The sequence below is a fragment of the Sus scrofa genome, chromosome 7 (genome assembly GCF_000003025.6).
Source record: "Sus scrofa isolate TJ Tabasco breed Duroc chromosome 7, Sscrofa11.1, whole genome shotgun sequence".
Classification (NCBI taxonomy): Eukaryota; Metazoa; Chordata; class Mammalia; order Artiodactyla; family Suidae; genus Sus; species Sus scrofa.
Window position 1 is genome coordinate 120,822,791 of NC_010449.5, and position 26,937 is coordinate 120,849,727.

The window sequence follows — 26,937 nt, forward strand, 5'->3', positions numbered from 1 at the left end:
GGTTCAACGTTGCTACTGGATGACAGCGGTCACCTGCCGGTCCCTTGGTGCTTTCCGTCTCTGCTCACGTCCACAGTGGCTTTAAGGCAGCATCTTTCCGCGCCTCCCGCTCCACGGGATCCGAGCCACGTCTGCCACCTACACCATCTTATGTTTGTCATACAGTTAGAGTCGTTTGTCACAATCTGCCTTCCCTCGTGGGGGTCCCCTCTTTCCCGATTATTATTCGTTTGTGTGACGGTTCGCTCTTTGTGCTGTGAGGGTCTGTAGGTTTTGACAAATGTATTGTGCGTACTGTCAGATATCATACAGTATCGGCCAGAATAGTTGGACCATCCTAAAAAAAATCTCTGTGCTTCGCCTGGTCACCTTGCCCCCAGCTGCTGATCTACTTTCTGTCTCTGAAGTTTAAGCTGTTATAGGATGTCATTTTATTTATTTTATTTTATTTATGAAATGTTCATTTATTTTTTTAAGATTTTTATTTTTTCCATTATAGCTGGTTTACAGGGTTCTGTCAATTTTCTACTGTACAGCAAAGTGACCCAGTCACACACACATGTACACATTCTTTTTCTCACATTAAGGGTGTCATCCTAAACAGAATCGTGTGGTATATATATCCTCTCAGACTGGCCCCTTTCACTTGGCAATATGGATTTTTTTTTTCCATCTGTGCCACATATATATATATATATATATATATTTGTCTTTTTTTTTTCTTTTGAGGGCTGCACCCACAGTATATGGAGGTTCCCAGGCTAGGGGTCTAATCGGAGCTGTAGCCGCCAGCCTATACCACAGCCACAGCAACGCCAGGTCCGAGCCATGTCTGTGACCTACACCACAGCTCACGGCAATGCCGGATCCTTAACCCACTGAGCGAGGTCAGGGATCAAACCCACAACCTCATGGTTCCTAGTTGGATTCGTTTCCACTGAGCCACAACAGGAACTCCCAGCAATATGGATTTAAGACTCTTCCATGGCTGTATAAATTGGTTCATTGCTCTTGTCACCGAATCCTATTCTGTCATGTGGAGGAACCAGTTTGTTCATCCATCGCCAGTTGAAGGACGTCTTGGTTGCTTCCAGTTTTGACAACTATAAATACGGCTGCTATAAATATTAAATGCAGATTTTGTGTAGACAGAAGTTTTCAAATCAGTTGAGTAAATTCTTAGTGTCAGCCCACTTACTGGAGCCCGTGGTAAAACTTAGAAGCTCTAGCTCTGTAAGAAACTGCCAAACTGTCTTCCAAGGTGGCTGTGCCATTTTTGCATTCCCACCAGCAATGATCGAGCCTCCCTACTGCTCTTCATCCTGACCAGCAATTGGTATGTAGTCTGGTTTTGGATTTTAGCCATCCTAATGGGTGTATAGAGAAATCTCATTATTGTTTTAATTTGCATTTCCCTAATGATAAAAGATGTTGAATATCTTTTCATGTGCTTATTGGCCATCTGTATATATTCTTTGGTGAGTGTCTGTTCCGATCTTTTGCCCATTTTTTTAATTGGGCTATTCATTTTCTTACTGTCAAGTTTTAAGAGTTCTTTTTTATATTCTGTATACAAATCTTTTATCAGATATGTGACTTGCAAATAGTTCCCCCCAGAATTGTCTTTTCATCCTCTTAACAATGTCTTTCACAGAAGTTTTGTTTTGTTTTGTTTTTTTCTTTTAATGAGATCCGAACTCTCAATTGTTTCTTTTGGTGTTGTATCTAAAAGCTCATCAGCAAACCTATGTTCACCCAGATTTTTCTCCCATGTCTTCATCTAGAATATCTATAGTTTTGCCTTTTACCCGCGGGTCTGTGGTCCCTTCTGAGTTTTTTGTGTAAAGTCTGAAGTTGTTGTCTGGGTCTGTTATCCCAGCACCGTTGTTGCAAATCTCCACTGAGCTGTCTTTGCACCTCTGTCGATTCTGCCAGCATTTTGAAACAGAGGGCCTAGTCTTTCTACGTAGCCTACGTCCTGTAAAGCTTCCCCTTGCAAAGGGGCGAGTTCTGATCTCCTTTTCTGCTTGTCTTACAGCAAGACCACTGGTGCAGACCTTGCCTTTACGAACCACGGTCAACAACGGCACTGTGCTACCAAAGAAACCCAGCGGCTCCCTGCCATCCCCCTCAGGGGCCAGGAAGGAAACCTCTGTACCTGCCACAACCAAAAGGTAGGCAGGAGCTACCTGACAGCTGTAGCTACCTGAAAGTGCTGAACCCTGACAGCAGTTTCGGCTTAGATGGTAAAATAAGTATTACTCTTTTATGTGACACTTTAACATTTCTCATTTGAATCAAAGCTTATAAATGCACAGTATTTGGCGTGTTGCCAAAACAGGGACCAGCACAATGCATTATTCCGCCTTTTTTTTTTCTCAGATTTAATCATACTGTCTTTGAAATTTGTGAAAGCCACCATGTAACATTTTGTGTTTGTATTTTATTTTATTTTACTTGGCCACACCTGCGGCATGTGGAAGTTCCTGGGCCAAGGGTCCAACCTGCACCGCAGCCATGACCCAAACTGCTGCAGTGACAACACCGGAGCCTTAGCCTGCTGCACCGCAAGGGAACTCCTACCATTTTGTATTTTCACTTAAACTTCTCTTTTGAAAAGAGCAAGTGGAAGTATAACTGATACAAAAAACGAATATGCTCTTTCCCAGTCCCAAGGGCTTGGAATATTGAAAAATTCAGATTGTTTTACCGAGCTTAAATTTTTATGAATTTTAAATAAATAAAATTTGCATAAGCTCATGCTTTTAAGTGGCTCCTAACAGTGGATCCAGCTTCAGCTATTGACATTTGTCAGATAGAGCATAGGTTGCTCTTAATTTTTCTATCATTTCATAATTGGCATCTTAAAATTGTATATTTTGGAGTTCTCATTAAGGCTCAGCAGAAATGAATCAGGCTAGTAACCATGAGGACACAGGTTCAATCCCTGGCCTCGCTCAGCGGGTTAAGGATACAATGTTGCCATGCGCTGTGGTGTAGGTTGCAAACGGGGCTCATATCCTACGTTGCTATGGCTCTGGTGTAGACTGGCAGCTGCAGCTCTGATTTGACCCCTAGCCTGGAAACTTCCATATGCTGCAGGTGCGGCCCTAAAAAGAAAAAAAAAAAAAAACCTATATTTTATATGTTGGGCCACTCCTTCTAAATTTTTACGCTCTAAAACTTAACTGATGGTAAGATAGCATAAATAAAGCCTTAAAGAAGTTCTTCTGCAATGCTACTTATGGGCTTGTTGTAAGAGCTTGTAAAGTTCACTAAAATGCTGACTGCTTTACGTGCCCTGAGGATTCGGAGTGACGGTGTGCTGGGCATGGCGCTGGACACCCAGTGGGCTGGTGAGAGTCGATTCGATGCTGCACTATGGCTCGGGATGAAAATGCAGCATTCCCATCTTATCTTTTAAATATATAGTGTTTATACATAAAGGCCTGTCCTTCACCAAGCACATTTTCATTGTGTTTCATCAGATAATCTTTCATGTACTTATTATTTGTGAATTTTAAGAAAATTGGGTTTGCAGAGCTGTTTTAAAACTTTAAAATGAAATTCTTGGCCTCATTTAATACCTTTTTAATACTCGTTTGAATCATTTATTTATAATCAATGCGAAATGACCTTCTGGATTCTAGTTGGCAGCAGTAACTAAGGGCTGCCTTTTATTCATCTAGATGTTGTAGGATTGACAAGAATGACTTTTTTTTAAGTTTCAGGTTGCCATCTGTTACCATTTCTTTCTTTCTTTCTTTTTTTTTTTAATTTTGGCCAAAAACACATCGCATTAAATTTGCATCTTAGCGTTTCTGTTGTGGCTCAGCAGTTAACAAACCGGACTAGTATCTACGAGGACGTGGGTTCGATCCCTGGTCTCGGTCAGTGGGTTAAGGATCCAGCATTGTCATGAGCTGTGGTGTAGGTCACAGATGCAGCTCAGATCCCACATTGCTGTGGCTGTGGTGTAGGCTAGCAGCTACAGCGCTGATTCAACCCCTAGCCTGGGAACATCCATATGCTGCAGGTGCAGCCCTAAAAATAGCAAAAGAAAAGGAAAAAAGAAAAAAAATTGCCATCTTAAACCATTTGTAAGTGTACAGCTCAGTCAATGTAAGTTTATTCTCATCATTATGCAGCAGAACCTGCAGAACTTTGTCTTCTTGCAAAACTGAAACTATCCCTACTCGACCGTAATTCCTCCCCAAAGCCCTTGGTCACCACTTTTTTCCTTTCTGTTTCTGTGATTTTTGGCTCCATTACATACTTGATATGAGTGGAGTCACACAGTATTTGTCCTTTGGTGGCTGACTTATTTCACTTAATGTCGTATCCCCAAGGGTCATTCAGACTGTAACATGTGACGGGATTGCCTTCTTTTTTAAGGCTGCTGAGCATCCCATGGGGCACGTATACCCCATTTTCTTTACCCGTTCATCTCTCCATGGACATTTCTCTTGCTTCCGCCTCTTGGGTATTGTGAATAATATGCTTCCAAGAACACAGGTATGCAAATACTTCTCTAAGATCCTGCTTTGAATTCTTTTGGGTGTACATCCAGGAGTGGGATTGCCAAGTCATATGGTAATTCTGTCTTTAATTTTTTGAGGAACTTCCTGATGTTCTCCATAAAGACGGCATGATTTTGCATTCTCACTAACAATGCACAAGGGTTCCAGTTTCTCTTCCTGCTCTGCCAGCATTTCTCATTGTCTGTTCTCGATAGTGGCCATTCTGATGGGTGTGAGGCGACCTCTCATGGTGGTTTTCATTTGCATTTCTCTTATTATTAGGGATGTTGAGCATCTTGTCATATGTGTGTTAGCCATGTGTACATATTTTTTGGAAAACTTGCTGTTCAGGTCCTTTGCTTGTTTGTAATTGGGTTATTCATTTTTTGCTGTTGAGTTGTAACCATTCCTTATATATTCCAGATATTAATCTCCTACAGACGCATGATTTACAGGTATTTTCTCCTATCCCCCGACTCCTTTTTCACTTATTTGTGGATAGTTGCCTTTGCACAGTTTGGTGCAGTCCCATTTGTCTGTATTTGCTCTTGGTGTCATACCTAAGACATCATTGCTGCATCCAATGTCTGACGCCTTCCCCTGTGCTTCCTTCTAGGAGTTTCATAGCTCTAGGTTGTTAATCCATTTTGAGTTAGTTTTTCTATATAATGGAAGGTAAGAGTCCAACTTCATTCTTTTGCATGTGGATGTCCAGTTTTCCTTACACCATTTGTTGTTGAGACTGACTTTTCCCATTATCTAGTTTTGGCACCTTGATGCAAATCATTTGCCTGTGTACATAAGGGATTATTTCTGGGCTCTCTAGTCTGTTGTATTGGTCCATGTTATCTGCCTTTGTTCTGGTACCCCATCGTCTTGATTACTGCTGCTTTGTAGTACATTTTGAGATCAGGAAGCGTGTGTGTCTTCCAGTTTGGGTTGGGTTTTTTCTTTTTATGACCACACCTGCGGCATATGGAAGTTCCAGGTCGAATCAGAGCTGCAGCTGCAGACCTACACCACAGGCACAGCAACACCAGATCTGAGCTGCATCTTTGAACACTGCTGTAGCTTGCAGCACCACCGATCCTTAACCCTCTGAGCAGGGCCAGGGATTGAACCCACATCCTCATGGAGACAATGTTGGGTTCTTAACCCACTGAGCCACAATCAGAACTCCAGTTTTATTCATCTTTTTCAAGGTTGTTTTGCTGATTTGGGACAAATTCCAAAATTCCATATGAATTTTAGGATTTTTTTCCTGTCTCTACAAAAAATGCCATTTATTTTGCATTGAATCTGTAAATCACTTTGGATAGTATGGGCATTTTAACATGTTTAACATATTAAATCTTCCAATCCCACAAACATAGGATGTCTTTCCATTTGTTTGTATCTTCTTCAATTTCTTTCAGCAGTATTTTGTAGTTTTCTGTCTGCAAGCTTCTCACCTCCTTGGTTAAGTTTGTTCCTAAGTATCTTCTCCTTTTTTTTTTTTTTTTTCCAATGACTTCGCCCAGGGCATATGGAAGTTCCTGAGCCAGGGATTGAATCCAAGCTGCAGCTGTGACCTCCGCTGCAGCTTTTGCAACACCGGATTCTTTAACCCACCGTGCCGCAGCAGGAACTCCTGTTTTCTCCTTTTTGCTGCTATCAAAAATGAGGTTGTTTTCTTAATTTCCCTTTCAGATTTGTCATTGTTAGTGGTTAGAAATGCAACTGATTTTTGTTTTTGTTTTTTTGTATCCTGCAACCTTAGTGAAATTGTTTATTAGTTTTAGCAGGGTTTTTTGTGGAATCTTCAGGGTTTTCTATATATAAGATCATGTCCTCTGCAAACAGGTAATTTTACTTCATCCTTTTCAACCTGGATACCTTTCATTTCTTTTTCATGTCCAATTGCTTTGGCTAGGACTTCCAGTGCTGTGCTCAGTGGTAGTGGTGAGAGTGAGTATCCTTGCCTTGTTCTTGACCTTAGAGAAAAAAAAAAATTTCAGTCTTTCACCATCGAGTATTATAATCACTGTGGGCTTTTTGAATATAGTTTTTACTATGTTGAGGTAGGTTTCTTCTCTTCCTAGTTTGTTGAGTGTTTTTATCATGAAGAGTATTGAATTTTGTCATGTGCTTTTTCTGTATCAGTTGACTTGATAATGTTTTTTGTCTTTCATTCTGTTAATGTGATGTATCAATTTTCTTTTGTTGAACCATCCTTGCATTCCAGGTATAAATCCCACTAGTCATGGTATATAACCCTTTTAACATGCTGTTAAATTCTGGTTGTTAGTATTTTGTTGATTTGCATCAGTAGGTATCAGGGATATTGGCCTGTATTTTTTTCTTGTTGTGTATTTATCCATTTTATTTGGTATCAGAGTAATGCTGGGCTTAGAGACTGAGATTTGATGTGCCCCCTTCCCCCACCTTTAATTCCTTACAACAGTTTAAGGGGGATTGGTCTTAGTTCTTTAAATGTTTGGTGGAATTCTGGAGTCATGCAACCTGGTCCTGGGCTTTTCTTGTTGGGAATTTTTCTTTCTTTTTTTTTTTTTTTTTTTTTTTGGCTGCACCCTTGGCATGAGGAAGTTCCTGGGCCAGGGATTGAACCTATGCCACAGCAGCAACTCCAGACAATGACAATGCCAGATCCTTAACCCACTGCACCACAAGGGAACTCTTTTGGGGAGGTTTTTGATTACCAATTCCATCTTCTTACTAGTTGTAGGTCTATTCAGAGTTTTCAATACTTCATGATTCAGTCTTGGTAGGTTATATGTTTCTAGGAATTTATTTATTTCTTCTAGGTTCTCTAACTTGGCATCTATTTATTCATAGTAGTCTCTTATAATCCTTTTTAATTTCTGTGACATCAGTTGTAATATCCCCACTTTCATTTCTAATTTTAGTCATTTGCATTTGGCAATTTTATTGATGTTTTCAAAAGTCACTTTTTGGTTTCATTGGTTTTTTTTCTATTTTTCTTATCTTTATTTTATTTATCTCTGCTATAATCTGTATTATTACCTTCCTTCTGCTAACTTTTGGTTTCATTTGTTCATGCTTTTCTACTTTCATGATGTATGAAGTTAAGTTGTCGACTTGAGATCTTTCTTTTTTAATGTGTTTTTTACAGCTGTAACCTCTCCTCTTAGTACTCCTCTCTCTGCATCCCACAAGTTTTAGTGTGTTTTGGTTTTGTTTTCATTTGTCTCCTGGTATTTTCGAAATGCTTTTGTGATTTCTTCTTTAATCCATTTGGCTATTTAAGAGTGAGTTGTTTAATTTTAAGACTGACTTTCCAAACTAGCCAATAGTTAATAAAAAAAAAATGATACTCGTTTTCTTTATTCTTAAGGGAAATAGAATTTTATAATCCATATCTCTTTATGTAGTTGAAATTTAGATAAAGGAAATTTCTTTCAGAGCCAAAATAATAACAATGAATTTTGAAATGTAGATACAATTTCTAGCTTTCAGTTTATTTCATGAGAGCTGATGTCAAGCGTACTTGCACTTGGGTTTTGTAGATGCCTCTGTGTTTGAGGCAGAGTAACTTTGATGTAGCACCATGGTGTCCTTCACTTAATAGACTGTTTATGGTTTTCTTAGACTTTGCAGGATTAACTGGCACAGTTGTTAGGAGCCCTGAAATATTTTGTTTTGAGTTCTAGCATTTGAAACATTTATTCGGGTCAGATCAGGCTGAGGGGGTGCGATTTATGAAGACGACTGCAGGAGTAAGGCTGGGCTGCAGAAGCCAGTTGTTATTTTCTCATCAGGATGAGAAAAAGACAGAAAGGCATAGTGGTGTCTTAGCTCCTCTTTAAATCAAGTGATGATGGTAGAAATCATTTTTTTCATGACAATAAAAACCTACGAAGGAGTTCCCGTCACGGCACAGTGGAAACTGTCTGACTAGTATCCATGAGGACACAGGTTCAATCCCTGGCCTCACTCAGTGGGTCAGGGATCTGGCGTTGCTGTGAGCTGTGGTGTAGGCTTGCAGCTTCTTCTCCATTTCGACCCCTAGCCTGGGAACTTCTATATGTTGCGGGCGTGGCCCTAAAAACCAAAGGGGGAAAAAGCCTACTAAGCGCTACGTTTTTAGTACCGATATCACTAACCCTCGAAACAACTTTCCAAGGTCAGTCTTATTATCCTTGTTTTGCCAGTGGGAAAACGGAGGCTCGGAGAAGGGAAGTCACTTGCTCAGGGTCCAGTGGGTGGAGAACATGGGCTCAAACCCAGCTCTGTCTGGGTCCGGAGCTCACACTCCTTCCACTGTGATAGGCTGCTTCTTGCAGAGATTTCCAGGTCAGCGCTTCCATCTTCTCATAAAAAATGCTCGGAGTAATTGCTCACGGGGAGCCTCTTGTGTGTTCCATCCTGTCTGCATACTGCTCATTCACCACAGTGATGTTCTGAGATGCCACTGAGCGTGCTGACGGGAGCAGCCGGCAGAGGTGAGGGTGACTCTGAGCAGAGACGGCAGGCAGGTTGCAACCCTGAGGGGCAGGTCTGCTCATTAACAAGGGGCTGCGGGGCCTGGACCCCCAGCCCCGGTGCAGCACCAGGCCCTGTGCTCGGAGCAGCTCATGGTCCACGATGGCTCTCAGCAATATGATGCTGGAAGGAAAGGAAGGCGGGAGGGAGGGAGGGCGTGGGAAGGGTAATTAGTAGCCATCCCATTTTCGGCATGTATGTGCGTATGTACATATTAGCATGTAAACAATAATCTTCCTTCCAGAAATAGTCTTAGGCCTCTGTTGGTATCTCTTTTTCCTTTATAACATAATTGGTTTTACTCGTTTGATAAGCTACTAACAGCAGCCAGCTGGAGATACGTGATTTTCCAGATCGAGTCTCCAAGACTTGGTTTTTGATGTAGAGCATAGCGATCCCTTTATTTGGTTTCTCTGCTGTTCATGGGCTTCCATGGATGGGAATTCCCATCCAGTTGGAAGGTAGAAAGCCAAACAGTTGCACCTTATAGTTACTCTGGGATTAAGTTCCTAAAGATCTCTCACCAGGAGAGAATTTTGAAAACAGGAGTGAGCTGGGCATGGGAACAGAAGGATGAGCATGAGCTCCAAGCCATTTCTCATGCGTTTATGATCATGTGGGGGTTGTCCTGTAATCAGAGTTCCGCATTAACTGGGGCATCCGTGGGGTGTGGATGGATATATGTTTGTTTTCTTTTCTCCGGGGGTTTATTCAGCCTAGTGCTTAAGAACGAAATCCCCTTTGGAAATTGTTCAGCCCCTGGGGGTGGTGCTTTGTGTGCCAATTAAGACTTTGACTGGGGGCTCGATTTGGAATCCTTGGGAGAAGCTTTGTTTCCATGCGTCAAAGGAGAAAAGGCAGAAAATCCGGGGAAGACAAGACAGGTCATACCTTGCTCGGTGAGGGTGCGAAAGCTGACAATAGAATAATATTTCCACTGGCTCAAAACGGAGACAATCACTCATTCTTTCCTACATAGGGCTTTACAATAGGGCCGAGCTGTGAGAAGGGAGATCAAAAGAGCAAAACTGGTACAAAAAGAGAGCGTTATTTTTAAAAGGCTCTGCTCCAATGGTAAGACAGGATAGTAAATATCTACGGCTTCCAAACAAACAGCTGGCAGTCCTTCGGAAAAATAGTTTGCGTTCGTTAGAAATACAGCCTTTGTAAACACACCGAAGTCAGTGCCAGGTCCTTATGTGATTTAAATCTTATTTTGGTTGCTTATTATTATTATCATTATTATTATTTCTCATGTATTTCTTTATCATTTTGGTCCATTGAGATGTCTGTGTTAAATTCACGTTTGGAGCCTGTTCTCTGCAGCAAGATAGAGGGTGTAGTCTGCTGTTGAACGGAGGAAGATGAATTTATCTGAAATGATGCGATTCCCCCCTCTAGGCTCACGGAGGTGCCTTCTTAGGATGGGGAGAAACTGATTTTGATCTGTCAAATCCTCTAAGACCCTAGCCTTCTTAGGAAATGCCTTGGTTTTTGCTACAAAGATGTCCTTAGGCGGCGAGAGAGAAGAGCGTTTCTTAATTATCCAAGTGCCTGATCTCAGTCTGTCACAATTGCTTCACTCTTTGCAGGACAAAAGCCAGGTTAGTCCTGGTCCTCGGTGGATTTGCCAGTGCCCAGCATGGCACCCAGGATAAGTTGATTCCAAATAAGTATTTATCGAGTAGATGATTGTGTTGATTTAGCGTTACTCACTCCGACTCTCATGACAGATGACATCATCAGAGAATCTCTGATCACATGTACAAAGCTACCGGTCAGATTAGTATTTTTTCGGTGGTAGAAGTTGGGAATGTTTTTGGCACAATTTTGGAAGACCAGTTCTTGTTTCCAAGTCCCATCATGAAGGAAAGATGTCATGGTAGCTTATCACACTCAGAGCTGAAATTTAACCATAAGAAAGATGGCCCCTTTCCCTCTCTTGTCCGTGGCAGAAATTTTATTGTGTCTGAAATTTAAATCGGCAAAAGCCGTTGGATGCCGCTGTAGCGTCATGTACGGAGCCACTGTATTTTCAGAACATGAAAGGTTTGGGGTGTGGGAGCAGGGGTCGAGAACAGAAGGGAAGAGAAGCTATGGTGGGTATCAGTGCATCTCCGCACAGATGCCCGAAGCCCTGAAAAATGTGCTGTCTTGTTAGGCACTCTCTCACAAGGTAGGACTTCCACCACTTTCAAAACAAAGACCATGCTTTTTCACTTGCTGTCCAGAGGAGACAGCTTCTTCGATATTCCCCACTGGTTATGTAAGGATGCTTCTCATAGTGAATATACAGTGTTACTCCTGGCTGCCCTTGTTCCTGCAAATGTCTTGTCTTCAAGCTCTGTTTTCTGTCCTTCACCCCGAGTCCTAGTAAATCCTCTTTAGCTCATGAGAGCGCTTGGCTCTCAAAAGGAAATGTCTCGTTTGTTTTCTGTCGACAACAATAACATTTTTTTTTCAAGCTTAACATGGTAATGCCAATGTATGAATGACAAATATCTTGAAAGAGCTGTGATGGGTGATACCCAAGTCTGTACATGAAAAACCAAAATGATTTCCAATTTTAATGTGTGGTGAGTTCTGAAATGTATTGAAGCTTATTACCAAAGTGTTTTTCCGCGCTTTCCTTCCTGCACTCATGTTTATTCTGCTTTGTTTCTGTGCCTCTCGTGCGTAGATTAAACAGGTCTGTGAGTCTTCTCAGTGCGTGCAAACTGAACAGATCAACACCCAGGTGAGGGGTCCTTAGATTGCCTTTGTAACCCTCGCTGCTGCTTCTGTCTTTCCCCCTCCCTTGTAGCGCGGTAGCTTAGAGGGTTTTATCCGATGCCTGCCGCGGATCAAGTCTTGTACCATATAACTCTGTATTAATAATGATTGACCTCTGTTGGATTTTTAGATGTTCTCCATCTCTGTTCTGTGGGTCCTCAAAACCCGTGTATTTGGGGGCTTCATAAACCACAGGTTGTCTTCATTAGGCGGCTCAGAGAGAACACGCAGTCAAGTAGCCTCAAACACGTGTTCCTTTAGACCCCTGAAGTTGTTCCCTCATCTGTAGAATGGGGATAATGATACTTTGGCAGGGGATTTGAGGTTTAAATTAAATGACCCGTGTAAGAGGCAAAGCTCTTGATGTATGTGCCCTGTTGCCGCCCACGTGTCTGTCATTGACACCCCTCAACCCTTCCAACCACCCTGTCAAATGTGACTTGTTAGCACGCTGGTCAGCCTTTGCTGTCATTGATGAACAGTCATGGGTTTTCAGCTCTTTAAGGGAGTTTTGTACAAGTCTCTAAATTGCCGTGAACTCGCCCTGAACTCCCACAGGGACGCCGTGGAGGTGACGCTCGGGGCTGCCAGCTGCCGGGGCACTGTGCCCAAGAGCTTTGTGCCGGCCGCGTGGCAGAGAGAGAGAGATCCCACGACGTGAAATTAGCTTGGTGTTTTTCGTCACTGGAAGATCTTGGGCTTTAAGCCCCAAAGGCTTCTGTCATTTTCAGACTTCAGTCCCAGGGCTCAGAAGTATGTTGCTCTCCTACGATCTGTAATTTCCTTGTCCTCAAATTGAGAGTTCTAAAAATGCACACTGTGACCTGAAGGCACGCCCGTGCAGATCCCAGCTGTCGGCTCAGGGCCTCCTCAGTTACCAGAGAGACGACACTGCAAGTGTCTTCAGAGCATCTCGAGTGTGGGTCACGTAGTTATGATCACCCGCTCACAAAGCCGGGTGGCTTTTCAAAAGCCGATACGCCGAGCCGTTTTTAAAAACACGCTACGTGATTGTTTACTGACCAATTGGAAGTTGCAGATTTAAAAGGACTGAAAGTTGGCCGAAGGAAGGGACAGCCGTGGAGGAAAAGAGAAGGAAGGGAAGGCAGCGGAGCCTCTGGGCTCTCACAGACTCTAAATCCATTTTTAAAATTTTTTTCCTTTTTTTATTTTAAAACTTTTATCGAAGTATATTTGATGTACAGTGTGGTGGTAGTGTCTGCTGTATAGCAAAGTGATTCAGTTGTTTATGGACACACATCCTTTCGCAGGTAGGTTATCCCGGAACCTTGGGTAGAGTTCCCTGTGCTGGACAGCAGGTCCCTGTGTACCACTGAGCATCCATTCCATGTCTCATAGTGTGCATATGCCAGTCCCCGGCTCCCAGTCCATCCCTCCCTACCTCCGCCCGTCCCCTTTGGTGACCGTAAGTTTGCTTTCGAAGTCTGTGAGTCTGTTTGTCTGTTATTTACTTGTGAGGACGGAGAGCTTTGGGGTCCAGCCCAGGGCCAGCCTCAGTCTTGCTGTCTCACGTTCCGGTTGAAATCCCTTTCTTTTACCACCCTCCCCCGGCGCTGGGCTCACTGGAGCCCCTGAGCTGCATCAGCTGGGTCCCTCCCCTGCAGCCCCAGCAGCCTTCACTAACCAGCCCCTCTGGGTTCTGCCTCCCCCAGGCTCCCCCGCCTCCTTTTCTCTGCCCCCTCAGATTCGCATGGCAGTTCCTCAGCTCGTGTCTAACAAAATTCCTCTTTCCCTGGGCCTCTCTCCCTTCTCATCGTCTCTTCTTCCTGGCGGGGAAATTTGCTCCCCGTCTGGGGCTCAGTGATACCCAGCTGACCGTGCAGGTCCCGAGCCACCTCCCGGATTACGGCGTGCGCTATCGCCCATCCCCACTTGGCTCTGTGCACCCGGACCAGACCTCCCCCCACAGCCCGGCCCTGGAGCAGCACTGCCTCCATCCCTGTCCTTCTTTCTCTCAGAACAGGTGCTGAATTACAGCATCTCGTGCCTCTTCCTGCAACGGGGTCCATGGGACTCTCCCATTCATTATTGTTTCATTTAGTCCATCCTCTCATTGAATAAATATTTATCCTGCTCCTATCCTGGGCTCTGCAAAGACACATATCCCTCTAATAAGAAGGATAACTGAGACAGGATCGCAAGAAACATACGGCCTAATGAGGATGCTAAAGAACGCTTTATACTGTAATACACTCCCAGGCTTCAAGAGCAAACCGTCAACCTGCAAACCCTGGCCTGGCCGATGGCCCCTCCTGTCTGTGAATTACCTGTGCGTGGGGTATCTGTTTTCCTAGGACACCCTCTTCCCTACCGTGTCATTGTGACACATTCAAGCCGTTCATTTGAGCTCTGCCGGAAAGTCACGATCTGCAGGAAGCCTTTCCCAGATGTCCACAGTAGTCCCTCTGGTCACACAGAAGGAAGGAAGAGCTGGCATGGGTACCACCTCTCAGCTGGCCTCCTGCAGGGCGTGGAATGTGTCCAGTGTTACATGTGGCACCCTATGTTTGTCCCACGTGGGCCTTTAAACCAGAGTTCTTCAGTAGCAGCAGCACTAGTGCCATGGCGGGCTGGATCGTTCATGGTCTCAGCGCTGTCATGGGCACTGTAGGGTGTTTAGCAGCATCTGTGGCCTCTACCCATTAGATGCCAGTAGCAACCCTCTCCCCCTAGTGTGATAAGCAAAAGGTCTCCAGAAATTGCCAGGTGTCCCTGGAGGGGCAGGGTGACCCCCTAGTGCAGCTCCACCAGTCTAACTGAAGCCTGCGCAGGGGCGGGGGTCACCTCCCACTAAGTCCCTGGAGAGTTCTCGCAGAGGGGTCGGGGAGCTTATGTTTCCGCTTCCTCGATGACCTTGAACTGCACGAATTGCCCCGGCTCCAAAGGCAGTGCGTAGAGGCATCGATCTCAAGGTGACATCCTGAAAGGTCTTTTGATCTCTGTAGTGGGGAATTTAGAACCAGTGTATCTTTCAAATGTCCACATGGAAATAGGACGTTCTGTGAAAACAGACGCTCAGCAATAAAATACAATCACTCCACGAAGGGTTTCACTGTCACTTATGTTGTGCTTTTAGCACCATCAAGAGGACCAGCTCTTCTGAACGGGTGTCTCCTGGCGGGCGACGGGAGAGCTATGGCGATTCCAAAGGGAACCGGAATCGCACGGGATCCACTAGCAGTTCTTCTAGTGGCAAGAAGAACAGTGAAAGGTAAGAGGCGTCTTATCCACTGGTTCCTGCTCTTCAGGTGCGGGGTGACCCCTTTGCCCCAGAGATGAATCGGAAGACCCTCTGATATGCACACACGCTGGGAACCCTCTGTGATACGTAGGTCTTCTCCCCAGGTCATTGTGGGCACCCATCAGTCAGCTGTTGGTCACAGCTCATCCCAGCTTGTGCAAAACCATAGTGCAAACCTATGGCTTGAACCAGGGAGAAACCTATGGCTTGAATCCCCAGCACTCTCAGCAGACAGAAGTAGCTCCTGAGAATTCACTTAGTACCAACACCAGGGGATTTGGGAAGCCGTTCTGAGTTTCCATAGAAGCACTTTAAATTCCTAATACTCTCAGGAGTTCCCTGGTAGCCTAGCAGGTAGGATTCAGCGCTTTCTCCGCTGCAGCCTGGGTTCAATCCCTGGTCTGGGAATTGAGATCCCACATCAGGCGGTTGCATGCTGTGGCCAAATAGATAAATAAATTTCAAATACTTTCAGCTGCCATTTTATAATAAATTTTAGTGGCTTAAGCTTGTCAACAGTATTTTCTATGACAGACTGGGTGAAAAGTTAATTTTAGGATTTGTCAGAAACTATTGGGGGGGGTCACACTTATGGCATATGGAAGTTCCCAAGCCAGGGGTTGAATCCGAGCTGCAGCTGCAACCTATACCACAGCTGCAGCAATGCCAGATTCCTAACCCACTGAGCTGGGCTGGGGATCGAACCCTTGCCACCCAGACACAAGGCTGTATACTTAACCCGCTGGGTCACAATGAGAAGTTGCTGTCAAAACTGTTTTTAATATTGAACTAGCACCAGAAATAGAAACTATTTTCTTTTCTTTCTCTTCTTTTCTTTCTTCTTCTTCTTTGTGTGTGTGTGTGTGTGTGTGTATGTGTGTGTGTCTTTTAGGGCCACACCTGCAGCATATGGAGGTTCCCAGGCTAGAGGTCGAATGGGAGCTGCAGCCACTAGCCTACGCCACAGCCACAGCAACACTAGATCCAAGCTGCATCTGCAACCTACACCACAGCTCACGACAAGGCTTGATCCCTAACCCCCTGAGGGAGGCCAGGGATCGAACCTGCGTCCTCATGGATGCTAGTCAGATTCATTTCCACTGAGCCACGATGGGAACTCTGGAACCATTTTCTTTCTGGTTTCATGAAACATGCTTTGAATTTTTCTTTGAGGTTAGCTTATAATGGATTATGATAAGTCCCTATTAAATTAATAGTAACATTTTATTAGTGAAAGCTAATTTTTGGCATTTTATTAGCTTGTTTTATGTTTAAGAATGTATTGTGTATATGAGATCACTTTCTCTGTATATATCTACTCAACATACTTTTTCTCTCTTTTTAAACATTGTGCTTTAATTTTATGCTCTCTATTGAGCAAGGGTTAGGAAGGAATTTCAGCTTGTTTTGTTTTTTATTTTTTTTTCCAAATGTTCATGTAAGGAGAAGGCTTAGTCATAAAGTCGTGGACTCCAACCCACAGGCTGTAAAAATTCCAAGTTTGTAAGTCCATTCTAATTCAGTCCTGTAAAGGCAGCTTAAACACTTTTTTGATTTTATTCTTGAAAGACATGTTTTGTTAAAAAAAAAAAAAAAAAAAGATGCAGGCGCCTCTCACATGTCTAGCAGGTCAAGTCCACAGTCAATTAACAATCTCAAAACCACTGCCATGGGGTTCTGTCTTCTAATTTAGACCATTAGTGCTTCTTATCAGACGATTACGCTAATTGGGTGATAATACCTTGGAAATAAGGCCAAGTGGTTACAATGGCAACAGAGTGTCAGTAAGTAGGAGATGCGGCTGGCCTTTAGGCTTCTCTGAATTCAGGGTAAGCTTGGAGGTTGACCTGAAATGTCTAGATCTTGGCAGTTCTTAAAAACTTGGCTCCTTCTCTGCACATCTGATTTGTATTAAGAATTTCCAAACAGAATCTGCATTATGCAAACTCCAGATCTTTTTTATCTTTTAAATCCTATGGCTTTGCTAAATGTGCTGAGTAAATATTTCCGTGAAAGATATTTACAAAGGCTGTTTTATTTTGTTTTCAATGCCACCGAAGGAAATTTCAATTTGGAAATGATGGACTGGGAAAATTTACAAACCATTTTCTGAAAGTAATTCAGGCAACTCAACATGTCCATTTCAACATAACTTCTTTGTCTCATTAGAAGCTAGGAAGGGAGTTCCAGTTGTGGCTCAGCGGGTTAGGAACCCAGCTAGTATCCATGAGGATGGGGGTTTGATCCCTGGCCTTGCTCGGTAGGTTAAGGTCCAGCGTTGCCATGAGCTGCGGTGTAGGTCGTGTAGGTCGCAGACAAGGCTCAGATCCCACATGGCTATGGCTGTGGCATAGGCTGGCAGCTGAAGCTCCAGTTCCACCCCTAGCCCAGGCACTTCCATATGCTACACGTGTGCTCCCCTCACCCCAAAAAAAGCAGGAATAGTTGAGGCCCACATAGTGCTGAATTGATTGAATTGCCCCTAAGGGATTTTAGAAAGTTCCTGCCTTCTCTTAGGTCATTGCTGGTACCGACAGAGGCTTTTAGGAGCTTATAGGAGAGATGGCAGCAGTAACTCAGACAGAGGAAGAAGCAGCTAAAAAGCAATAAAGGTGAAGATCAAGGTCAAGCTGGTGCTTCCGTTGCTGCCTGGCCCCTTCCCTTCATCCTTCCTTTCTGTTCCCATGTGAGGAGCCTACTCCTGGGCTGCTTTGACCTTGCACCAGATCAGAGCTAGAGTCTCATGGGCCATTGCCCAGTCTTGAGGGCTTAAAAGCACACAAAGAAGGGCATAGAGACAGCTTCGATGCAGTTCCTCTTTTAAACATCATGGTTCTCAGGGGTCTAAGGCATCCCACGCTAACACTTGTCCATCCTCCCAGGATGCTGTCTTAGGTTTTAGCAGTTTGTCCCTCTTGGTTACTTTAAACAGCAAGACTTCATGGGAAGGGCACAGGCTCCAGGTTTAAAAAAAAGGTCTGGGCTTGAGGACCAGTTCCACCCCTTAACCTTCCTGAGCCTCGGGGTTTCTCCCCTGTGAATTAGGGGTTTTATGCCTAATTCCCTTGAATCCTATCAAAGAGCTAACTGGTGGGAAAACACGCAGCTTAGTGCTTGGCACTCAGTAAGGGGCATGATAGCAGCTGTTTTTCAAGCGAGGCCTGTGTAGGGTAGAAGAAAATAGTTGATGAGGCTTTCCAAAATGCTCGGCTGTATTTTCCTCATTCATAAGATGAAGATGTTGGGAATTCCCTTGTGGTTCAGCAGGTTAAGGAGCGGGTCTGCAGGCCCTGAGGTTCCCAGGAGAGCTCGTCAGAGTGTGAGTCAGTGAGGGTGATGTTAGAGGGGTACCCTTGGCTCTGTCCTGATTTGCAGAAGATGCAAGTCGTTAAACACGCGGCTGCGCTTTAACTTGTATCGATCTCGGATTAGTTGCCATAAAGCTCGGTGACCACACGCCATCTGCCCCTGGCACTTGTGTGAAAATGAGAAAGACGCTCCTCCTACTCAGAGAAAGTAATTCCATACCAGCATTTATATTTCTGGATAATAATAAGTTCAACAAATACAAAGCCTCCCTACAAATTGCACACATCTCGCTGTTGAACATAATACAGTAGTGGTTTTGAGGTCCTCAGCAGTCACATTTTCCAAGATGCATTCGTTTCTTTAATAATGATGACGTGGGTTTTGTTCGTAGAAATTTGCTTCCCAGTGGTCTCAGTCTTCTTGCTCCTGCATCTCATTTTCTTTGGAAATGGTCACTAGATTCAGTAGCCTTTCTTGTAACATTGCAGACTTTTAGACTGTTTAACATTTTAAAATATTTTGCTTGTGATGAAATTTTAACAGCACTTATTAATCTTTGCATTGACAAAACTTTCATAAGAACAAAAGCAATACATGGCAATGTAATATTTCCTTTATGTATTATTGATGGTAAGTGAATGTTCACAATTATGTAGTGATTTGTGTCACAATGAAGTACTCATTAAATTTAAAATAGGGAGTCAACAGCAACATTCTGATAAATGACCTGTCCTATCTAATGTGGCCAGGACACCAGCCCAATAGGGAATTAAAAAAAAAAATTAAAGTGTTTTATGTCAGGCAGAAAAAGAGTTGCTATTTAGAATGTGTATTTATGTTGGATATTGCTAGACTGATAAAATGTTTCCATTATCAAACTGGCTCCCCCTTTGTAACTCTGGTTGGGGGCTGGGGGTGATAGTATCACCTTTGCAGTCAAGACACTTTGTTGCCTTCAAAACATTGTTGCAATAGGAACTGGTGGTGGTGTTAGGACAAGGAATGTTCCAGCCATCTGCTGCAAACCTTGCTGTCACCCACAAAGTGCCTATCTTTGGAGTCAACAAAGAATGAAAAAGTGCTTCAAAATAATGAAGATGTCTACCACGTGCAAGTGTTTCCTTAGATGCCCTTGTGTGTTGTGCAACTGGCTGTTTTATCCAGGCTAGAAGGTCTAAAACCCCGACCCAACACTCAGCTCCATCCTTCTTGAAGCTCGAGTGTCGGAGTTCCCGTCATGATGGGATCGAACCCGCAGCCTCGTGGTTCCTAGTCAGATTCGTTTCCGCTGCACCACGATGGGAACTCCCATTAAGGTGACAGTTAATGGTGGCATTAATCCCATGACCATAAACCCAGCTCTGGCACTTTTTGTTGTGTGACTGTGAACAAGTTACTTAATCTCTCTGGGGTTTTCCTCCGCCCCAGAACCAAACATCCCTACCTCCCAGGGTTGTCATGGGACTTGCACGGCAAGTCCTTACCCCGGAGCTTGTCTGTGTCCATCTGTAAATGGTCCCGACTCTGCTTCTTGCCTTCTCTGTCGCAGGCTGGAGCTGATGTCTGCACACCTCTGCTCACCCCGCTCCCCAGTCTTAAGTGCGGGACGTTTCACCCCCTGTTTCTACCCTCATCCCAACCTGAAAAGGAAGGAACCCGAAACTCTGAACATTTCTGTCCCCTCAGCCACTCACTTTCCCAGCACTGCTTGATTCCCGGAACACCTCATACACGCAGGACACGGCATGAGGTGGGGTGGGAAGTGGGACAGGGCAGCCCCCGAAGACTTGCCCTCTTAACACACATGAAGGACCCCACAACTGAAAAGGGGTCAGTTCTAAAGGATGCCACACTCCCAGTGAGGGGAAGGACAGTCAGCTCCATCAGAAAGTGGGCAAAAGTGTGAACAGGGGCAGTTCCCTGAGAAAGGAAATACGGAGAGCCAATTAACTGAGCAGAGACGGTCCAGCTCCATCTTCATCAAGGAAATGCAAATCTAAGTAAGCAGGTAGCATTTGCAGGAAAAAAATCTTATTATTTTGTTATAAAATCAGATGCCAAAAACAAATACATAGCTTGATGAATTACACCTTCTGGAGGGTTTTCCCTTGTCCTAAGTACATCTGCCCTGTGTCTGGAAACCTGGAGGAGAACTCCAGCGAATTCTTCAAAACCCAGCTTGGGATGCCCTTTCCTCTGGGAAGCTGCCCTAGCCCCCTGGTCTGACTTAGTCCCTTTCAGATGGGTTTGTTACCTGCCCATTAACTTTATCTGTACCTATAACTCCCTTCTTATGGGGACCCCCCCCCACACACACACACACCCGCTTCCCTTTAAGCACTAGGAGGGCAACACTGTGTCACTTTTTCTTCTTTGTCTCCCTAGCGCTTTGCACAGGCCTGGCACAAGTAACTGCTCAATAAATAATCATTGACTGAAAAGATATTACCTATATACTTAATGTTTAAAAAATGCCGTCATTTAAGAACTATGCAGACAGCGCCACCTATTGGTAGAAGATTTTAACACTACATTTCTGAAACATTTGCACCAGAAGTTAGGGAACTTAAAATGATCATTTTTTTTTTCCCTAAATGAAAAGATTGTTTCACTCGTTAATCCATGGGGCCATTTCGTTTTTAACAAATGTTAAGATAATCAGTGCCGATGTTCTTTGTTTTGTTTTAGTTTTGAGTCTGTTAGGTGAAGCACCCCAAAATACATGTAGGTTCTTGTCAGTGAAATTAGGAGGAAGAGTGAAATAATATTAATGAAATGTGGATCCCAGCTGGCTTCAAAATCCCCCCTCTACCCCGTTAAGCTGGATGTATTGGTTGGAGATGTCTGTGAGGCAGGAGTTTTTGGATCCAGTAGTAAACTCTACACATTTTAAATAGCTGGTTCCTGAATGATCCTGCTTATAGTTAAAAGATGCTTTACTTAAGGGCAATTTATAAGAAGGATCATTTTTTACACAGCAGGATATTTTGACTTCTGGCTGGGATTAGATTCCATCGAAGGAAATCATTTTCAGAAGGAACCCTGGTAGGCAGGCCGAGAGGTCATGTTTTCATAGATGAATAAACTTCAGGGAAAACACATGTTTGACTCTGGAGTGGGCTCCTCCTCCATCAAGCCTTGCGCATATTTTCCAAACGAGCATCTCTGCTCAGAAGCCATTGCCCCCGCCATCAGTCTTGCTCCAATCCTGAGCCCCCAGAGGGAACAGACTGATGGGGGGCAACAGCTTCTGAGTGAAGATGCTTGCTTTGGGAAAGCAAACTGTTACTCGGGGCAGCCATGTGTCTGAGACCTGCTTTCAGGACCTGGGGTAAGTTCGTGACAGATACAAACGTGCTGGGCGTGGATCCCCCCACAGAGCATGGTGGATACTCGCTGCAGCCGAGTCTAAGTTCTTGGCTGGATGCTCCTTTCAAACACCCAGCCCACAGTGCGGCAGCCCTGGGTTGTATCAGCTGAAGCACAAACAGGCATTTAGGACAGCCCCTGGGCCCCCCGTCCACAGTGAACATTTGCAGGGATCTGCTGATTCGTGACTTAGGCTGAGGTGGTGATGGCTGGGTGGGGGTTTTTCCTCGGGCCAAGCATCCGGTTTTCTCCTACTGCCTCCAGATTCAGCTATTGGGCTGGTGAGGGCTCCAGGCACCCTCGCCTCCTCTGAGAGTCCCAGTGCTGCTCAGTTACAAGAGCCCTCGGGATAGTGGCCTCCTGTACCGTCCAGCTCCGGGAAAGGCACAGCTTTGCTTGCTCAGCAAAGCTCCTTCCTGCCACAACAGCAGGAAAAACCCACACTGGCTTGCAACACTGTTCTTTTGGAGATACTGGCCACAGCAGCCCAGTGCCGGAATAGCCAGGAGACAAGGGTTTGCTTGCCGAAGGGAAATCCTTTCTCTCCTCTGGGCTTACTTCCGTCCTGGGCTTCAGGGGCGGGTGAGGGACATCTGCCCTGACCCCATACTGAAATGGGGACGAATGACATCTCATTCGGGTCCCAGTGTTTCACCACCATCACCATACCCATACCCCCGCCCCCGGGAACCACAGCCTGGCTGTGGAGGCAGCGTGGCATCACCCATGTAAGTTTCCCACTTAGCTCACGTTAAGGAACAGGCGACCAGAGGCAAATTACGCAGGCCCTGGGAGGTGGTCATCTCCTGTTTCAAGTGACTTCACAGCCCAAGCGTGTGTCAGTGTGCTGGGTCTGAAGTGCCCCTTCTCAGCTCCAGATTTAACAGTGAGTTGGAGTTCCCATTGTGGCTCCGTGAACCTGACTAGTATATGTGAGGTTTCGGGTTCAATTCCTGACCCTGCTCAGTGGGTTAAGGATCAGTGCTGATGTGAGCTGTGGTGTAGGTCACAGAGGCAGCTTGGATCTGGCATTGCTGTGGCTGTGGTGTAGACTGGCAGCTGCAGCTCCAATTTGACCCACAGCCTGGGAACTTCCATATGCGATGGGTGTGGCCCTAAAAAAAAAAAAAAAAGAAAACAGGCAAAATTGACAGTGAGTTCAAGAATGGACAGGTGGTTGGTGTGCTGTGCCCCTTAACTGATTTTGACCTGGGGTCACAGGTCTTTCACTGAGTCACTGTCATCCCCTGTGCTGTGGGTCTGCCCTTCCCTCAGCAGTTGGGGAGAGTCTTTGTCGCTTTATAGGTTGTGTTTATAAGGTGTACCCAGAGGCGTACAATAGTACCTGTTGCCAGCACGCCTCTCACCTTTCAGGATGGTGGCGCATTGGCAGGGATCAAGGGTTCTAAAGTAAATATAGTATTTTTTTTTTTTTTTGTCCTTTTTGCCATGTCTTGGGCCACTCCCACAGCATATAGAGGTTCCCAGGCTAGGGGTCAAATCGGAGCCATAGCCGCTGGCCTACACCAGAGCCACAGCAGCACCGGATCCGAGCCGCATCTGCAACCTACACCACAGCTCACGGCAACGCCGGATCCTTAACCCACAGAGCAAGGCCAGGGATCGAACCTGCAACCTCATGGTTCCTAGTCGGATCCGTTAACCACTGCGCCACGATGGGAACTCCAGTTAATATAGCATATTTTTCTATAAAAACTGAACTTTCTAATATATTGAAACATCGTGATAGTGTGTTTTCTAAATTCAGTATACCCCAAAAGTAATGCATAGTTGAGAGCAAGATTGAAAGAACTATGAGCACTTCAGGACCTGGTGCTCACCAGTGACCTTCAGTGTTAACACCCAGGTGGCCTTTTTCTGACTTGGAAGTTCCTGGGCCGAGGATCGAACCTGCACCACAGCAGTGACAATGCTGGGTCCTTAACCCGCTGAGGCACCAGGGAACTCCCTGAGCTTTGAACAGATATCTTTTATCCACCCTCTTACAGGGCTTCGGCATCACAGTTCCACTGGCCTCCCGGTACCTGGAGCTCAGATTCCCCTGTGGATGTTCTCGTTCTAAGAGGAACATAATCCGTAATTGCTCAGCATCCCTGTGTGGCTCAGTGGGTTAAGGATCTGGCCATCGTTACTGCTGTGGCTCAGGTCACTGCTGTGGCACGGGTTCAATCTCTGGCCAAGGATGCAGCCAAAAAGGAAAAAAAAGAAAGAAAAAGAGGAACATGGAGCTCCCGTCGTGGCGCAGCGCAAACAAATCTGACCAGGAACCATGAGGTTGCAGGTTCAAACCCTGGCCTCGCTCAGTGGGTTCAGGATCTGTGTCGGTCATGGTCAGGGCTCAGATCCTGCATTGCTGTGGCTGTGGCGTAGGCACACAGCTGTAGCTCTAATTCAACCCCTAGCCTGGGAACCTCCATATGCCAAGAGTGTGGCCCTAAAAAGAAAAAAAAGGAAAAAAAAAAAAAAGAGAGAGAGAACATAATCCATAATTGCTCTTTTCTATCCCTAGGGAAGGTTCTGGATTGCTTTTTTCTGTGCTCATGGATTTGGCATCTTTCTCCTTTTTTTTGATCAAAGCTGTGATGGAAAAAATAGCTTTTCTGTCATCTAATTCCCTGCCTGGCTTCCCTAACTAGTGGGTTTGCTATGAAATCTTCTGTTTCAGCTTTTCTTCTTGTGCCCTTGCCCTGCCTGTGAATCTAGTAAATAAAATCTGGAGTTAAGACTTGTGCTTCCTGGAGTTCCCCTCGTGGCTCAGTGGTTAACAAACCCAACTAGCATCCATGAGGACGCAGATTCAGTCCGGTGGGTTAGGGATCCGGTGTTGGCATGAGCTGTGGTGTAGGTCCCAGATGCAGCTCGGATCCTGAGTTGCTGTGGCTGTGGTATAGGCTGACAGCTGCAGCTCCGACTTGACCCCTAGCCCGGGAACCTCCACCTGCCATGGGTGCGGCCCTAAAAAGCAAAAGCAAAAAAAAAAAAAAAAAAAAAAAAAAAAAGACATGTGCTTTGCTTTAAAAATCACAAGCGTATCACTCCTCCCAATGAAAACAAGCCAGGTAAGGTCATCAGGGAGCCAAGGCCACCAAGTGATATGACAGACTCAAACCCCCAGCGTGACAAGCCCCTCTTAGGAGAGACTTGTCATGGCTGCTGTTATCTGGCAGAGCTGCAGGAGGAAAGGGAGGAAGACAATGGCTGAAAGGTTACAGAATTCTGAACCGCCCAGTATGGACTGGCAGGTGGTGTAGACCTCGTGGGAGCCCGGGCCCAGGGACGCTTCCCCCACACACCCTTTTCCCACAAAGCCTGGGAGCAGGACAGGAGTCCTGAAATCACCCTCTCTGAGCCCAGGCAGGGCACCTGCTGAGGGCCCAGCAGGAGGATGGGGAGGGCTTGTCCACACTGGGGCTCCCATGGGTACCAGGAGGTGGTCAGTCACCCTGAAGGAACTGACAGGTGGGTGGTGTGCTGTGCCCCTGGAGAGGGACCTGGGGCTGGGGGGTACAGTGAAGGATGCGGATGGGCCAGGAGCACAGCTGGAAACAGCAGGCACCGGCCACTGTGGCGAGGGGGCAGGACCACCGAGACAGCCCCTAACCCACCCGCCCCGATGCAGATCCACGCGGTCTGCGGTGGTCAGAGGCCGGGAGGGCTCCAGACCTTATCAGCTTCCGGGCCGTGAACCCTGCCCTCCAGATGGGGAGAGACAGAACAACAGAGAAGATAAAGCCGGCAGGGCATCAGGAGCAGGGCCGCAGCTTGGAGACTCAGAGGACAGACCCAGCCAGGCACTGGCCTTGGGGCTGGTGTCCAGGAAGATGGGAGGCTGGGGCCCCTTTGAGGGACGGCAGGGACAGAGTGGCTGGTGACTGAAGGGAGAGAGGGGGAGATGAGGCCAGAAAAATACCAGTATTTTTTAGGGCCCACGTAAGGCAGGCTTTGTTGTTAAAAGATGAGCCAGGCTCTTGGAGTACTGTTTTCAAGGACCAAAGGTTGGAGTTCAGAAATCTAAGCTGATGGAGTTCCCGCTGTGGCTCAGCAGGTTAAGAACCCAGCTGGTATCCATGAGAATATGGGTTCGATCCCTGGCCTCTCTCAGAGGGTTAAAGATCCAGAGTTGCCGAATGCTGCAGTGTAGGTCGCAGACGTGGGGCCAGATCCGGTGCTGCTGTGGCTCTAGCATGGGCTGGCAGCCCCTAGCCTGGAAACTTCCATGTGCTGTGGGTATGGCCCTAAAAAGACAAAAAAAAAAGAAAAAGAAATCTAAGCTGATAGCAGATCCACCTTTGAACAGAGTGCAAACTGCTTGTAAAGTGTCTGGAAAGAGTTTCGTGCCGTATACTACATAAAATCATTTGAAAAATCAAGGCCTTTAGTAAAGAGTATCATATATCACCTCGTGGCATTAAGGGTAGTTTTTACCGGTGTTTGATCCCAGTGCAGTTCAAGTTCCAGAATGAGGGAGAAAAGTAACATCAGGCCTGCATGTGCCCAGGTGTGTGTTTTTAAATATGCACACGGGGCCTCTTGTCCTCCCAGCCCCCTTTGGGGCCAGTTTCGTTTATTTCCTGGGTCTTATTCCCGACCTTGAAGCAGGAGGTACTCTGGGAAGTTGGGGTGCAGTTGATGGTGGTATGGACATCGGGTCTCGAAGATTTGGGTTCAAGCACGGGCTCCACATTTGAACAGGACACGCCTCCTGCCATGCTTGGCAGGAGGTGACAGACTCCCCACCGGCGGCTGTCAGGTTGTCACCCGGAGGGCTGTGCGCCCCGCCAGCCGGGGACTCCCCAGGCCGGCTTGTAGGATGCTTGCTTCTACAGATGACCTTCGTCCCTTGCGGGTGACCTTGAACGCCATGGGGGTCCAGTTTCCCAGGTGCAGCCATGCGGGGTCCCCACGAGACAGTGGGGTCCCCACCAGCGCACCTTGTTCTGTCCTCCTTTCTCCTGCCCCCTCGTCTTCCTCCTGGGAGCCACCCCTGCCAGGTTCTAAAGCTTCTCCCCCAAAGCCCCTGGGACAGGAATTTGCTAGTTTTAAGTACGTTCTCCAGCTAAATCTGCCAGCAGGATGTGGGGAAGTAAAACAGACCTTTTCACACATTGAGGCTGTTCTGGGCTTGACTCACCCCTGATTTCCTTCTGCTAAGCCCCGCTTTGTGGTGAAGTCGGGATTGAC

The 26,937-nt window shown here is 45.7% G+C and overlaps 1 protein-coding gene across 7 annotated transcripts in view; it reads left to right on the forward strand.

Moving 5' to 3' along the window:
* The window catches only part of EML1 (echinoderm microtubule associated protein like 1), a 187,511-nt gene that overhangs the window by 119,509 nt on the left and 41,065 nt on the right, over positions 1-26,937 (forward strand). For 4 of the 7 annotated variants that reach the window (XM_021099697.1, XM_021099698.1, XM_021099694.1 and 1 more), the window contains exons 3-4: positions 2,039-2,174; positions 14,893-15,027. In XM_021099697.1, the coding sequence (XP_020955356.1) occupies positions 2,039-2,174; positions 14,893-15,027 (271 nt within the window). Of the gene's footprint in view, positions 1-2,038; positions 2,175-11,703; positions 11,761-14,892; positions 15,028-26,937 lie in introns of all 7 variants that reach the window. The other 3 variants (XM_021099696.1, XM_021099692.1, XM_021099693.1) reach the window with 1 other exon arrangement.